General features: G+C 38.1%; 1 protein-coding gene across 9 annotated transcripts in view; it reads right to left on the minus strand.

Annotated features, from left to right (window-relative positions):
* Positions 1-17087, minus strand: part of ERBIN (erbb2 interacting protein) — a 115128-nt gene that overhangs the window by 54400 nt on the left and 43641 nt on the right. For 6 of the 9 annotated variants that reach the window (XM_088157198.1, XM_088157194.1, XM_088157193.1 and 3 more), the window contains 3 exons: positions 10006-10095; positions 7664-7861; positions 4849-4966 (listed from right to left, as the gene is read on the minus strand). In XM_088157198.1, coding sequence (XP_088013324.1) covers positions 4849-4966; positions 7664-7861; positions 10006-10080 — 391 coding nt within the window. In that variant the 5' untranslated portion in view covers positions 10081-10095. Of the gene's footprint in view, positions 1-4848; positions 4967-7663; positions 7862-10005; positions 10096-11692; positions 13997-17087 lie in introns of those variants that run through there. The other 3 variants (XM_014881373.2, XM_088157195.1, XM_088157199.1) reach the window with 2 other exon arrangements.

Raw genomic sequence — 17087 nt, forward strand, 5'->3', positions numbered from 1 at the left:
AAACCTCATCTGCATTGAAATTTAATTCCATTCGCATCCTCTCTTACACACAGAGAACATTTTATTGTGAATAGACATTCATTTCAGAACCTTCAATAAGACAATGAATTTAAGAAAAAGTACTACAAACACTTGAAAGAAGACTTGAAATAGAAGGGCTGCCGAAATTTAGAGCATCTGCACAGTGATACATTATCACAGAGCTAACTCAGACCTCTGCAGCAAATCAATTATCTTTTATTTCACTACTATAGATAATTTAAAAATCCTGGTCCTGGCCTCTCTGTCAATATAAGCAGAGGAACAGCAAATTTACAGCAAGTTATTTTGTATTCAGGATCTTCCTGTCTTACTTCTTCCTGCAGAAAATACAACTTGGATCTGTCTCCCTCTATTACTATGAATAATGTTCAATTCCTTGAAAAAGCCATATTCCTAAACACACCAGATGGGCAATACAAAACTGGATAGTTTATTGAATTCTCATTCTCCAATTCCACAACTTCTGGCACAGAACATATTAAAGATAGTTTGCCAAATCAACAGATTATTTTAGAACACTGAAGAAAACATATTTGATCTAAATTTGCATCTGTTAACAAAAATTCTTTAAAATTACTGGAATAGTTTTACAGACAGATATGCCTGGAGGCAGGGGGGTGAAGGGAGGGGAGTGTTTTCTTAAGTTTAGTTTGTCTATTTTTCCATAAAGATTCCTTGTAATACAGATTAACAAACCGACATGAGTAAATTTTGCTGTAACATCAGTGTGAAAGAAATATCTAAGACTACTGAAGGTACTGTTATTTCCAAAGCCCCAGGTTACTCGTGGTCTTGGTAGTAATTTTCTCATCTTGCTGTTTAATCCTCCAAAGGTCTGAATAATATGGAACTTAAAAATTCAGTCTTTTTCTTTCAGTACCTGAACGTAGGGAAAAGTAGATCATCTCACTGTTTCCCACTAGACTAACCCCACAGACACAAGCAATTTCAAATACACTTTCCAAGCTTCCAGGAAAGCCTGATTTTCCTGGCAGTCACCTCATCCTATGTTTCAGCCTTTCAAACCACTTGATTCTATAACCTGTAAAGCTAACTCTTCTATACATTTAGATATGTCATCAGATGCTGCACATAAATGCTTTCCCCTTTCATTGTTCCCTAAAGGTTAACCCTGAAAGACACTGATTTAGGGGTGGAGAGTGGCGTTGCAGAGTTTTTTGAAGGGTGGAGTTTTTTTCCTGTACAGCTGTCAATACATAAATAAATTGGCCATAAATAATTAAAAATGTTTTGATCTCCTTTAGCCTCATAAATAAAACATTAATTAAAATTATTTTTTTCTCCACTGATCTCACATTCTGTATGCTGCAACTTCTTTTTAAGATATAACCCATCCAGTTACAGGGGTGGGGGAAAAGGCATCTCTCAATGCTTTGTATAGTGCAGGATGTAATTTCTCACATAGGAATGCAGTTTATTTATTGAACCATTTGTTCAAGTATTATTTCATCTTTGTGACTAGGACAGCACAAGGCTTCAGCTAAAAAATTCAAAGCTGAGGTGTATCTGGAAATAAGCAACAAAATACTTCTGATATTAAGGATTCACAGTAGCCTTGGGAATTGGGTTAAAATGCCATAAAAGGACAGTGGATGTCCTCACTACCAAAAGCTACAGAATTTACTGACTACTACCAACAATAAAACCAGAGTTAAGACTAGAGTCTATGCTTGCTGCACATATGGCAGCAATCTGGTACTTTTGGGCTATACTCACACCCAGACCACTTCAGCAGCCATGGATAATACATTTCAGACAAATGTACAAAGACCTCCGTGTGCTCTTCAACACAGCCATTAAAGGCTTGTGCTCTAACTCAGCACGTCTCAAAACATACATCACTTGGAACAGTAGATAAACTGACAGAAATAGTCAAATGAAGATTCATAAATAAAAAAACACCCTCTCTGGCTCAAGGAGGCCAAATAAGAGAAGGTACTGCACTCTGGGAGCATACAGGGAAACATGCATGTCTCCTGGCTTCCTGTATTTTTCTAAATTTTCCCTAGGCTTCTACTTTTGGTCACTGTTGGAGACAGGATGCTAGATTAGATGAATCCTTGTTCTGATAAAACAGTATTAAATATTCTTAAGTATCAGCATTTGCACATCTGTTATGTCACTGTTATAGAGTTTTATTTAGTGTGTGTATTTAAGCCAGAAATTAAAAGGGCAAGATTTTTCATGTGCTATTAGGACTAACACCTTTCATGTAACGAATTTGCTGCCTTGAAAAATTTCTGTGATTTTGATCTTTCATCTAAACATCGAATATTAAGCATATACATATATATGCATATAATTCTACTTGGACAACTGGATGGTATGCCATATGACTGGTCTCACTCTGTGAGCCAGACTGCAATTCATTAGGTAATTTAGAAACATTTTCAATTTGAAGCTTAGTTTTTCATTTTCCTATCAGCTCTTTAGAAAATTAAATACTTTGGTCAATACATTTGATTATGCCTATGCGAGACACAGCTCAAATATTTTATGTGAAAGTCCTATTATATTTCATGCATACTGGTATTTGAAAATCAAGGTTTAACTATCCTTCTAAAAATACAACCTTTAAAAATAAACGCATATTTGATGTCAAGGCATTTGCACTTCATGATTTAGCCCAGTCCATCTCAGAAGGAAACACTTAATGGTATATCAATACTCCTAGAAAAGCCATTCACCTGCCACAGCCACAGGAATCTGAAAATCACTGAATTATTTTAGAATTTGGCATCTCTCATCATCCTGCACTTTTGGGGACTAATCTCAACTAATTATTATAAACTAAAGGAAAGCAATTATTTCCACAGAAGTCCTCGTCTTCATTATTCTATTCTTTTGAGACATAATAGAAAAAGGAAGAACGGCAGATTTTGATATATTTTGCTACTCTTAGAAAAGTAGTAACACACTTCCTATTTGGCCCTATAATAGACACCCATCAGAACAATTGGAAAGTGAGCAGTAAATTCTTGCAAAGAGAAAAACAGACACAAGGGAAGAGACTAGGCTTACAGTTGTCAAGAGAAAAGTCTTCCATGGTTGCAACAGTGGAGAACTAAAGAGAAAGAGAAAGGCATATATGCCAACAAACAAGATCTCAAATAATACCCAATTATTACAGGATAAAGAGCACTATCTCTTACTTCACCCAGCAGGAACCAACAGGGACTCTAATTTGGTTTTTTAAATTTTATGGAGGCTTTAGAACTAGTGGAAGACAAGATGTCCCCAGTAAACAAGTTGGTGACCTCAGAACTATTTTTTATGTGCAACACTAGTCAGAGAAACTATGCAAATTGTGATAAGTCTGACACCAGGCACATGATAATAGTTTAAATAAGCTTGTACCCGTTGCCATTTCTCTGAATGGTGTTAGAAAAAAAAAACCAGCCTCCATAAAACAGAGATTCATAGTTTACTTGGATAGCATATCATATTGTCAGAGGAACAAGTGCTCTTTCAGCACTGAACTCTGTAGGCTTATTTCAGAGCCATGACATTTTAGACAGACTAGGAGCTCCCTGCCTTCAGCTGCCAATTTATGTATGTAAGCTATGGAATTTGCCAACAGCAGCACTCAAATCCCCTTTTGCTCCTTTTAAGTCTTCTGCATTGAGAACTTGTGTTTCAAACAGTTAATACTTTCAACAGTTCAGTCCAGGACAAAAAGATGATTCTTTCTCTCTTGTATGTTACTGTGACAGTTTAAGGCCAGTGTTCTTTAAGAAAGACTATCAATACACTAGTACCAGGAACAGATCAGTAACAACCAGGTCAATTTATCACATTAAATTCTGTGCTCCTTAAGCAGAGACAATAGAGTAACAGTTTAAGTACAGATTGGGCTACAACAAACAACCAAGGAAAATACCAACACCTCAACAACTGGAATGCCTTCTTAGTAAAGCAGAACTTTGGTCGTGGAGTCATAATTACTTAGCACCTCAAATAAAACAATAAATTGAATGACAAAATCTTTGGAATATTTATGCAATTCTTAATTTCAAGTATTATTTCAATGAAGTATCCTCTTACTTAACTTTAAATTAGTAAGACAAAACTATTCTCCTCAATTAGTATGATTCAACTTCTCTCTCAAATAAGTCACACAACTAAGTTTGATGACAATGCTATTTCAATCTCCTCACAATTGCACACATCTGCCAGCTTACCAAAGCAGCACCATTTGTAAAACCCCATGTATACAATGACCTGGCTGACAACAGAACTTATAAAACTCTGACTCACACAGAATGATAGATTTTTAACAAGTCAGACAAGTGAACCAAGTCATATCTATGGACACATAAATACACTTCCCCATGCAACAAAAGTTACCATCCCCAGAGCAGGACAGAAGGCCAAGTCCTACTACACTATAATATACCAACAGCATATGAAAATAAACCAAAACCAATATTCAACCAATATGAAATAAATTACACCAATAAAATCCAGTAAAATTTACAAGTTCTTGTGCAAACTCTCTACATTATAGGGACAAAAGTTACTAAAATTAACATTTGAACTTATATATTTTGAGAGAATATAAAATGCCAGACAGCATTGTCTACAAAACAATCAATGTAAGAGATACAATTAAATATCACAACCAGATCATAAAAGAGCATCTTTTTATTGTAAGCAGGGTTTTAGCATAGTAATTTTAAAATTACTAGCTGTGTAACTTCTAGAAATTAGTTTCACTAGTGTCTTTGTACAGTCAATGGTGATTTGCCTGTTAGTTACCTCAATACAATAAGCAAAGTGACTTACCATTCTTGCTGACATCCAGTTCCCTGAGATTAATGAGATTTGCAATGGATGCTGGCAATGTGGTTAGATCATTGTCTGGCAAGCTCAGCTTGTGTAGAGACTGACAGTTAAAAAGTTGCTATTGAAACAAAAAAAGTGAATATTATTTTCTCTCAGTTTTCTCTATATAGCTTTTTTTTAACCCTTTTAAACTTCTAACCTCATGGCCTAAAGAGCAGGTTATTTAAGTTTTTGATTACCAAAAATTTTTAACTAGTTTCACTGAAAATTAACTCATATTACAATGTTTAAGAAAACAAAAAACAGTAGATGGTCACAAGGGAGCAATATGCTTAATACTTCCTACAAATTCCTTCCAGGACCTCAGAAACTGTGACCTGTAGTTACATATAGACCTGCAAACATTGCAAAATATTTTCTATAATAGACATGCCACGTGGCACTGCAGAGGTAACTAGAATTTATTCCAGAAAGAAAAGAAAAATTGATAGACACATCTTTTAAAGTCAAATCATTCTGAAACACAGAATTTCAGTAGGTGTTCACCTCCTCTAAAAGTATAAATTTCATTTTGTCATGTCTTCCAATATTTTTTCCTGTTCTCGCTTCCAACCTTAACTATGAAAAAACCCAAAATAGTTGAAAAACTTAAAAACTAGTGAAAAAAATTGAACTAGGGAAAAAATTGAAATTAGTCAAAGTTCAAGTTAGGGGTACAGAAAACTGTCTAATCTCTTCTGCGTACATGCATTACCATCTTTATCAAATACTAGCTCAAAGCCAGATCTCTTCTTAAATGTAGGGTACCTAGAGATTCTTCCTCAAAAGCTTTACAAATTGACCAAGTAGGGCTAATAATCTTAATGTAATGGAAGAAAAAACGACAAAAGATATGCCAGAAAGTGTTCAATGACTAAATAAACAGTTATCCCTGTCACTATCATACCAATGGGTTCAGTTTGACCAAAATGTTGTGTCTCTCTCAACAAGGCCATATTTGAACCAGAGACTGAACAAGCCCCATTCCTGTAAAATTTGCATATGCCACCTCAGAACAAAAGCAGACATGAATTAGCAAGATGAACAGTTAAAGGAATGAGCTTTAACTTGCCGACTGCTGTTTCCAATTCTTCAGAAATGTCTGTTAAAACTCATTAATCATTAAGGCTTTGTAGAGCTACAATTCACTTAGGATACTTTGAGCTCAGGTGTTTCAGAGCCATTCCCTTATTTCAAGAATATATACTTAAACTCCTTCCCTTGAAAGCAATAATCTAAACTCTTGGAATCATTACAAATTTCTCTGACAACTCAGGTCAAGTCATATGCAGCACAAGGAATTGCAAGATCCCTAAAGGAAAATGGAGGGGGAAGGAAGGATGATGATGACTTTGCTTGTTCTTTTTGTTGTTCTTTTTCAGTGTTTAAATATTCATAATTACTAGTAGCAAATGCAGGAAGCCACATAATTAAAGATTATTTTACTACAGATTTCTGATTTCTTCCAAACATCAGAGAGAGAGCAAAGTGAAACTGTTACAGTTTGAGCTTTTTCAGCTCAAATGCACACCGTGGCACTCGGAGCAAACAGGGTACTTTTTCAGATATGATTTAGCATATAAGATAGAGGAGGATGAAATAATTTCAAATGCCTAGTCAATTTTGAAGCAGAGACTACGCACCAACATTTCATGTAAAGTCAATTCCTTCTCTATCACAACCTTTTTCCCTAGTTTGCTCACACTGTACCCTCAACAAGTCAGCTAAATTAAGGAGCTATCCTGTAAGAACTGATTTTTGAAATAAGCTGGAATTCTGACAAGATTCAGAGCAATTAAAAAATCCAACAGCCACACTGATGGATCATTTCACTGATAAGGTTGACAAGCAGCTCCAAACGGTTGTATTGTGGCATACAAAGGCCAGATCACAAAACACTACTGGGGCAAAGAGGAAAGGTGAGAGTGGGAAAATCTTAACAGGATTTCAGAAAACTAGAGAGGGCTTGATAAGTATCACATTCTTCATATTTGAAATTACTTAATTAAAAGCCTTTTTCAGAGCTGGAAGACCAAGTAAAACGTAAAAGGAATACACAGCTTAAAACTCTGACTCCATATTGGCTAGGATAATTTCAAGTATTACAGGCCTTCCCCTACAGTTCTTCTATGGAAGTTTAATTACCAAGATTTTGGTCAGATGAATAAAAATCACTTTCACTACATCTTCACTACCCCTAATCTCTCTGCTTGTGTTCTTTGCCATATTTGAATTTATATGTGGGGGTGTTTTCTTTTGAAAAGTGAAATGGTTGCAAAAAATAATGACCAATATTACTTAAAAGCTGGAAAACATCTTTAGTTTCTCAAAAATACGCCTTTAAGTATAACTTATTCTAATATAAAAACACATTAACTGGAAGCAAGTGTAGGCTATTACATGTACCTACAGCTAAGAATAAAAAAATCCAAAATGGAACAAAAGATAAATGTTCAAGTAATCTTCCGAATCACATGGATACGTAAACCGTAGACTAGACCAAGGCAATTGGTAGCCTACCCACTTCTCAGAAATAGATTTATTAGTCAGTCTTTTCTGCTTTGTAACTCTCTTGAGCAGGATCTGTTGCTTGTGCAATTTCATTCCAATTCACGCAACAAAATAGTCCAGCTGGAATGCATAAACTTTCAGTCTAGCAAGGCAGCTTCATGGCAAACTATGGCCCAAAAGCTGTAGCTAGACACCATTAGTTTCTACAATGCTGGTGAAGTAAAGATGTAATAAGTGTATCTAAAAGGAAAATGATCCAACATACCTTTGGAAGCTCTTCAATCTGATTAGCATCTAAATACAGCTCTTCCAAGGTCTTTTCAAAAGTAAAAATCTCCTTAGGCACCTGTTCCAGGCTGCAGTGAGAATAATCAAGTGTAGTCACAGTTTCCTCTTCTCCACGCAGACAGCGGCATGGCACCAGCCGCAAAAACAAATTCCGCTTCGTTGTCATTTTCAGGCACTGTAAAAGAAATTGGTCAATTTAAAAACCAAGACAACCTCAGAAATGTTCACGTGCAGTTCCTCAAACTTTCACCAGCTGCTAATGACTGAAAAGAAGTAGCATATATATATATATATATATACCTGCATATATATTTGTATACACATGACACACAGTGAGGAGCATGTACTTATTTTATTTTAAATACAACAGAAATCTGATGACATTAAATGGAGTTAACACACCTACAGATACCAGAAGTTGAAGCCAAAGTTTACCTATGACTTGTCACCAATTAACACAGTCCTACACTGCAGAGAATCAGAGAACTTTGAAATGGCATTTCTGAACAGTCAGTTGTGTATTTACAACACAGCTTATCCACCCTTTAAAAAGGTCAGTGGGATATTTTTGTTTAGCACAATAAAATCCACCCTCTACAAAGAATTAAAATGTAGCTATAGGAAATCCAATCAGGTTTTTTTGGTACATGTAAATTCACATATCTTAATTTCAAATCCCTCATGTAATGACAGAATACAATAAAAAGAACCAGTTTCTACCAACTATTCTGTCTGCAGTTTAAACAGAAAGGTTTCCAAGTGCAGAGACAACAATATGACCTCTTCTTGCAACTTCATTCCCTTTGGAAAACTTCAACACATCTTGATGAACACACTGGAAACTTCACCTGGCTATACCTTTCTTCCTTTGAGCTCATAGAGAATAAAGGGAACTGTTGTAACAATAACTTCCACATTATCCCTATTCAGCCTGAGAGGGCAAATCTAAATGGTGCTGACTAGCTAATCACTGACAGCATACACCAGCCATGTTCCTGCCTCTTTTCTCCTCAGGAACAGCACAAGTTTAGGTCTCCTTCTCTAATCAGCAATGGATTTTTCACAAAATCTTCAGAATGTCACCTCAGGTTTCAAGTTTGTCTGAAATTCGATGACAGACTCAATTTTTCAAGAAGGACCAACATACGCAGACCAACAAGACGATCATGTCAGCTTCATTTCCTCAGGAAATTGGCCTAAAAATACATACTTTGCCAAAACAGCACCGAGTATTTATTTTCTCAATCAAACTGCCAACACATCAAATGAAAATATGCCTTTTTTAATCTCCTTCTTTTTTTTTTTTTTAACTGCTGAAATTATATTTCAGCTTCTGGACTAGTGACAGGAAACTTTCTCCTCCAAGTACTAAAAAGGTCTTTCAGACACACTTAGCAGACTGCACTTGAACTTTCAGACAGTATGCTAGTAATACAGGGACAACATAAAATACCATGCCCACGGTACTATGTAAAGTCACAAGCAAGACCACTTTTTTCACTAAGACACAGAAACAAGTAATGTGCTTGGATTTTCCTCTATGTGCAGCTTAGCTTGCAAAATACTTCACAGTATGTATAATTAATCTGGCAACAGATCAAGGGACTGCTATACTTTAGTATTTTCATTAAACAGAAGTAGAATTTATCACACAGGCTGTGAACGGTCAGATTTTACATCCATCCATTAAAAAGCATGGAAGAAAGCTCTTCATTAGAATAGTGGGATGTCAAAACCTCATTTTTTAACAATGTTTCCACATTGCTAGAATTTTGTTACAATGTTGATTATCAGAACACAGTACTTCCCATAAAACAGCAGCCATATTACTCAAACAAAAAGTGATCTAAAAATTTAACTGTAATGCAATACAGAGAGTTTGGAGATGGCAAATTTCACACCGAGGATTTCTACAAAATGGGAAAGTCAGCAAAAGAGATGGCATAACTTCCTCATGCCTCTTTCACAGGAACAGATTGAAGAATGATATCCTCCAGCCAACCATAGACAGATGCCAAAGATGCTATGGAAGCTGATGTGCTCACTGGGTCAAAGTTACCCATGCCTTCCTCCAAGCCTCTGAGGCTGCACATGAAAACACAAGCTGAATTCCCTGGCCAATATCTAAATACAAAAAGCCTTTGACAAAAAAGAAATTTTGTCTCATTTTGCTAGTAATTCAGAGAATGGCAAAGCTGTGGAAAAACACAATATTTTTGAAAGAAGCATCAAGAGCAGTCTCTTTAAACAGTATAAACAGAGAACATACATAATGGAAACCAGCACTGGAAGCAGAGACTGTACATGTGAATTGATTACCAGAAGTCTGGCAGGGAAAGGCACACCTATATCCCACCAGCTGCAGCCATCAATAAGTTCACTTTGTCCAGCCATTTCAACTTCTGAGAACTATATTTTGAAAGCAGAATATTAAGAAGTTTACTACATGCTTCATATAAATAATGAAACAAGTTACTACTTGTCATTCAAATCCCTCAAAAAACACATTCATTACTCTGTTTGCCCCCTCTTCTTCAGTGGCTGTTCTTTTCACACAGAATCCTACTTGTCCATATCTCTGCAGTTTCTGAAGCATCAAAACTCATGAAGTCTAACAATGCAAAACCCACACATACCTAGTTTTCCCAACTTATTCCTTTATTTTGTAAGAGAGATCTTGAGCTTTTGGAAGGCATGGGGGGGAGAAAGACCTGGTATAAGATCACATGCATCCACAGCACTGTAAACAGATTTAGTAACAAATGCCTGTAGGATATCACAGTGCTGGGTCATGTCTCCTTCAGTCCCTTTAAGTACCTAAACTCACAAATCACATCTTAAGCCCAAATGGTCAAAACTCCTATATAAGTATCAAATAAACAACCATCCCCCAAAGCACTGGTTTGACCAACCTGGGCATATGTCTAATTGTAACTCTTCAAAACCCAGAATGAAACTAGAAAGCTTCATTTAAGTGAAGACAGGAAACTGCAATGTAATTTAATACAAAACGGTTTTATGTTAGTTCAAATTTTACTTCTACACATACAGGAAGAACTGTTTAACATTAATGTTCTACAACAGAGATGGCTGCCAATACTAGGAAATGGGTGTGTCAGGATAGCGGTGGGAAGCATTCTGCACTACCATTCCTGTACAATATATGTTTTATGAACCAACAGTCAGACATACACACTTCTTATCTGTCTTTGTCTACCCATCTTGTGGTCAGTTTCCCAAGCAGAAAAACTGTAATGGACGAAAGGAATCAGAAAATACAGAAGAGAATCCACTGTTAGAACTGTTAGAACTGTGTAGGACAGGAAAATGTGACTTCACACACAACATATGCTTTTCTTATTTTGCTCAAATAGGAACTTCTCCATGTTTAGTTTGAGGAAATTCATAGAATACAGAAAGTGATTTTTTCCTGCCCTTAAAACAGGCAAGTCTAGCAGGCAGAAAAATCTAGATTTCCTAATATACCACAACATCAGACCACCTGAAGTACCAAATCCAAGAAAGCAATACTGTCTTGCAGTCCAACAACATTGTGATGGCTTACTTTACTCCACCATTTAACAACTTCAATTCTTTATGAGGCAGATATAATAAAAACCTCAAAGAAAAAACCTGAAACACAAATAAAACTCCCTTGCTCCCTAAACCATTAGAGCCTTGACACAAGTTTACCCAAGGTTCACTGTTCACAGACAACAGTAAAATTATGACGTTTATATAGTTCTTGTGTTTTGTGGTTTTTTTCACTTCTTGAAGGAATAGGAAGCTAAAAACATCACTCTGCACAGGCTGCAGATGTATATCTGCTCCACCTTGGACAACAGTCTGCAGGGGCATCTCTGTTCTAGTGCTTGGAACACCTTCACCCCCTTCTTCACTGACCTTGACTGTCTCATATTCTCACTTTTCTTCCCTGACTATTGTACAGTTGTTTTTAATGTTTCCTTAAATATGTTATCATAGAGGTGCTACCAAGATTGCTGACCGACTCAGCTTTGGCCAGTAGTGGGTCCATCTTGGAAACAGCTGGAATTAGTTCCCTCCAGTGTGGGGGCAGCTTCAGGCAGCTTCTGCATGTGGTGAAGTCACACCTGCAGACCCCCTGCAGGATCCCAGAAGATAAGGGCTAGTGTGTTTTTCTCAAACACCAATAGCAGAGTGGCCGTGGCACCAGCCAAGGACTGTAGGTAGTAACAGCCAAGGACTGTTGGCAGTAACACTGTGAGAAAGAACAAGATGTGACTGGACAAGGGGCCATAAGGAGGTAGGACAGCACTTTTCTGGGACAAAGGTCTTTGATCTACCTCCTGGAGATAAGCACAACTCAGAACAGCACAAACAGAGAACGAGGTGCACAAGCAGGCACAGACTGTATGGGGGGAACAAGACCACCAAAGAGCCAAAGTCCTCTGACTCACTTCCACAAGGACCTGGAATAAAGGGCAGTGAGTGGTACATAAATAGAAAGTGTGACACTTATCTCCAGGGCAGGGAAAGCTTATCTATTAAAAAGGCACCCAAAACCAAGCCCAGGTGCATGGGTTCCCCCAGGACCCTATTGGCTAGATAAATACAGAGGCCAGGACTGGCTCTCTTTCTTACTCCCTCTCTCTCTCCATCTTTAATTAGTCTCTCTCTTTGTCTCCTTTTCATCCTACCTCTTTATCCAAAATCCACTGCTGTGCACTTACATTAGGAGGTGTAGGACTAACACACCAACTTCCACACCATGTTTAATTAACTAACAAAGCTTCATAAGCTTTTGCAGACCCTCTACTTTTAGTTATTCCTTTTGAAAGGCATCAACAAATCTTGGTTTCTCCCTTCCCCTTACAGGTGGGACATCATACCCAACTACAAAGTCCTTGCTGCCTACACCCAATACAAACCATAAACAGGAAAACTGAATAGAACACAATAATGTAATTATTGTAAAATGAAGCTGAAAAGAAAAGCATTGAAGACCAAAGAAAGAAAACAAGATCAACAGCAAATTTGGATATACGCTAAATTTTAATTTAGAAGAGACTACCATCATTCAGTGAACCATCACTTTTCCCTTGGAATCGGATGATTCCCTGCATATTCCCCTCACCTAAGTACCTGGCAATCCAACAGCATCTGTAGATCTGCCAGAACCCCATGGGACATTTTCAGTTTAACCTCAAGTAGAGCTTAGGATCACAGTAATTTTGTGCTCAGTCTATGTTAATTTGCTTTGAAAGCAGCAATAGTTTCACTGTATCATTAGTTCCTTAGATTTCCTGTCTGATGCTAACAGGATGGGATCACTCATGGCCAAGAAAGCAATGCTTCCCCCTTCCAGGCCTTGTAAAAGAATGTTACATCAGCAGCAGTTGAAAACGAATGAAACCAGCTATCAGTTGTCTATACAGAAAGGTAAGATGAACTAGGCACACAAAATACAACATGAAGTATTTTTTTATCCACCTCACTGTCGACAAACTAGTGCAAAATTATGGAGCTGAGCACATGCAAACACAGAAAAGGGAAAGGTTGTATTGGGGAGTATGTAACCTAACATAATGCCTGACAAATACAGGCTTAATTGACCAACTGACAGAAGTCCCAACATTTTCATGTCAAAACAAAGAATCATGAAAACCCGTAAGGGTTTTTCTCTGCCTAAGGCAGCAACAAACACCACAGCAGACACCAAAACAGAGGCTTTGTGGTTTCTTAATGAGAGATGTTATATTGTGAAAAGTAGCAGCACAATTGACATGAACATCTTCCAGTTAAAAACAGCATTAATTCTCATGAATTTGGGCAAACTATAAACAACATAGTACTTCTAGAAAGAACACAAAACATCCTAGGTTTTTACAGTAAATGGAGCACAAAATTATTCACTCTTTACATTCAAAGTACTTGGCACCACTTACTCATCAGGAAATCATGGGACAGGGAAGTGTGTAGGGGGTGGCACTAAGGCTTCATACAGACTTCCCCGAAGATCAATCGAGTCCTCTTGGGCAGGAAAGATAAGCTCTTAAAATAACAAACTATAAACACCATTTTACACACCCTAGCTTGAAACTCTGTTTCTCTTTAATCCTTTTTCTTGTCATCTTTAAGAAAGCAAAGGATAGCTCAAACCTGATGGCCACTGACAAGGACCTGAATCATGCAAAGACAGCCTGCACTGTGAAAAAACTTTCCCTTTTTAAGTATCACTGGCGTTCCCTGGCTGAGGTGGTGAAGCCTCGTTTGGTAGTGTTTTCCCTTCTTTCTCCCTTTTCATCCAAGCTGTATCTTCATGTCTCTTCTAGAAAAAAAAAAAAAAATCCCCAAACTGGACTGGTTATGTCATACATTTCACTGAATGAGACTGGCAAACATATCACTACAAACAAATGAACCAAAGTACTGCACTCAGGAGAAAAAACAAGTGGTTGGAAATAAAATGGACACCATTTTAATATGAAGCTATAGTCCGAGGCTCCCTGGTTCCTGCATAAAAAACAACGCTTAACTGCATCCATGGCTGTGTGTCCCCATGGATGCAAGGAACACCAAAAAACACACTGTGCTTGCTCACAGACAGCATTCAGAGAAAAAGAAATAAAAGGCATTGCTTTTGAAACAACAATAGTGAATGGTAACAACAGGAGGAAGAACATGTTAGTAAATACAGTGAATAGCCAATTGTTAAATGAAAAGTTATTAACGATGCTTGCGAAATTTTTTTGGGAAAACTAAGGGAACACAGAGCACATAAATCAGGTTTTTTACAGATCCAGTGTACCAGAATGTAACCAAAACCAGCCATTCTCTACTCCTAGCTTGCCAAAATATCAAGTTAAAAGTTTTTCTTGGGGTTAACTACGTTCCAGGTTCTCAGTGCCTCTATATATTAAAACAACCATAAGAAGCCATCCACCCATCTCCTAGGGCAAGGGCAGCAAGATAATTTTAATTAATTCAAATAACTCAGAAAAGCAATGTCAGGTATGAATTCTGGAGACATTTGCTTAAATTATCCCTTTTGCCTTCTATAAATAAATTCTAACCAGATTTCAGCTCACCATTTCTATTTTCCTTTGACTTAAAATAAACAGAAATCCTTCACACAATTAGAATGTGAAGCTTCTCAAACCATATTATAAAATCTCTTCACTTGTTGCAGTTGCAATGGTGTTACCTGTATCAGTAACATTTTCTTTGTTCAACACCAGCATTTTCCTGTTTTACTGGAACTAAATCTCTAACTAGGTATGTGTTGTAACAGATACTTTTTAGCTGAAAAGTTTATCTAAACTGCCTACACTAAAACAAATCTCAAGAGTAAATTTTGACTAGTAAAATCCAACCTAACCATATCAAAAGAATTCTTTAGAATTTTTTTTCTACAATAAAGCAGTAAGCAGTACTTGGCCTTTTCATGGCAAAAGCTTAACAATGACAAAATGACAGAACGACTCTGTCAAAAAGGAACAAAAGTATTATTTTTAAACTGAGAAGAAAAAAACCTCTGGCAAATAAACAATGTAACAGAATATTCTATTTCAAGTGCACCCTTAAACTGAAATGCAGTAATACTCAATATCCTTATAAGCCTAGACAAGACATCAGTAAGTCAGATGTTTATGGGAGCATAGAGCTGTAATTCAATCACTCTAGTATTTTTTAGAGAGAGAACATGACCCAGCACAAAATCCAAGAAGTTCCTGCAGATCATTGGTAACTTTTTGAGGGAAATGGTACAAGAGCAAACAAGGAAAGTTGTATTGCTGGACCTTGTACAAACAAGTCAGGAAAGACTGAGAACGTGAAGGCCCTAGCCTTGGTTGTAGCAACCATGAGATGGTAGAACTCCAGATCCTATGTAGATGAGGTAAAGCAGCAATCAGGACTACAACCCTAAACTTCCTAAAAGCCAACTTCAGCCTCTTCAAAGACCTGCTTAGTAGAATCTCATGTGTTAGGGATCTAGAGGAAAAGGGGGTCCAAAAAGCTGGTCAATATTCACATCACTTCCTCCAAGCTCAAGACCAATGCATTCCCATGAACCAGAAATTAAGCAAAGGGGGCAAGAACCCTTTATAGATGAGCAGGTATTTTCTAACAAATCTCGAACAGAAGAATTACATTTATGCAACATGGAAAAAGAGACAGGCCACATGAGAGAATGACAGGCAAATGGTCATTGAATGCAAGGAGGTGACAAGGAAGGCCAGAGCCCACTTCCAGTTGAATCTGTAAAGGAATATCAAGGACAACAAGCAGGGATTCTACAAGTACATTCTCAGCAAAGGGAATACTAGGAAACATGTGGGGTCACTGCTGCATCAGACAGGTGTCTTGGTGAAGGAAGACAGAGAGAAGACAGAATTACTGAATGTCTTCTTTACTACAGTGTTAACTGCTGAGGCCAGCCCTCAGGAATCCCAGACTTTGGGGCAAGGAGCAAGGAGAGGAAGTCTGGAGAAAGGAAGACCTTCCTCTAGTCATGGAGGATTCAACTAGACAGGCTTAACATTCATAAATCCATGGGCTTTGATGGGATGTATACACAGGTGCTGAGGGAGCTAGTAGATGACGTTGCTAAGCCACTCTCCATCATCCTTGAAAAATCATGCAGAGGTGCCCAATTACTGGTCAAAAGACAAAGTTAGTCTCATCTTCAAAAAGAGCATGAAGGACCCCGGAAACTACCAACCAGTCAGCCTCACCTCCATCCCTAGAAAGGTGATGGAACAGAACATTCATCACCAAGCATGCAGAAGAAAAGAATATCATCACGAGTAGTCAGCAAGGATTCCCCAAGCAGAAATGATGCTTGACAACCTTCTGGCAGGGCAGGACAGGCAGATGAAGGGAGAGCAGTGGATGCTGTCTGCCTCCACTTCTGCAAGGCTTTGGACACCATCTCCCATAACATCCTCACAGGTAGGCACAGGAAACGTGGTTTAGATGAACGGACAGTGGGGTGAACCAAGGACTGGCTGAATGGCAGAGCTCAGAGGGTCAGGATCAGGGCAGTAGAATCCAGCAGTCAGTGGTGTTCCCCAGGGATCAATACTGGATCCAGCCTCACTCACCTTGTTTTTCACTGGCCTGGATGAAGGGATCCAAGGCACCCTCAGCAGGTTTGCTGGTGACACAAACTGGGGGAGTGGCTGATACACCTGAAGGCTCTGCTGCCTTTACCTTGGTAGGCTGGAGAGCTGGAGAGAGAGAACCCTAATGAGGTTCAACAAGGGCAAGGGCAGGGTCCTGCAGCTGGGGAGGAATAACCCCAAGTACCAGCACAGGCTGGGGGTGCCTTGGTGGATCTCAAGGTGACAATGAGCCAGCAGTGAGTCCTTGTGGCCAGGAGGCCCAGTGGGATCCTGGGCTGCACTGGGAAGAGTGTG

Source organism: Sturnus vulgaris, chromosome Z, assembly GCF_052056855.1.
Source record: "Sturnus vulgaris isolate bStuVul1 chromosome Z, bStuVul1.hap1, whole genome shotgun sequence".
Lineage (NCBI taxonomy): Eukaryota > Metazoa > Chordata > Aves > Passeriformes > Sturnidae > Sturnus > Sturnus vulgaris.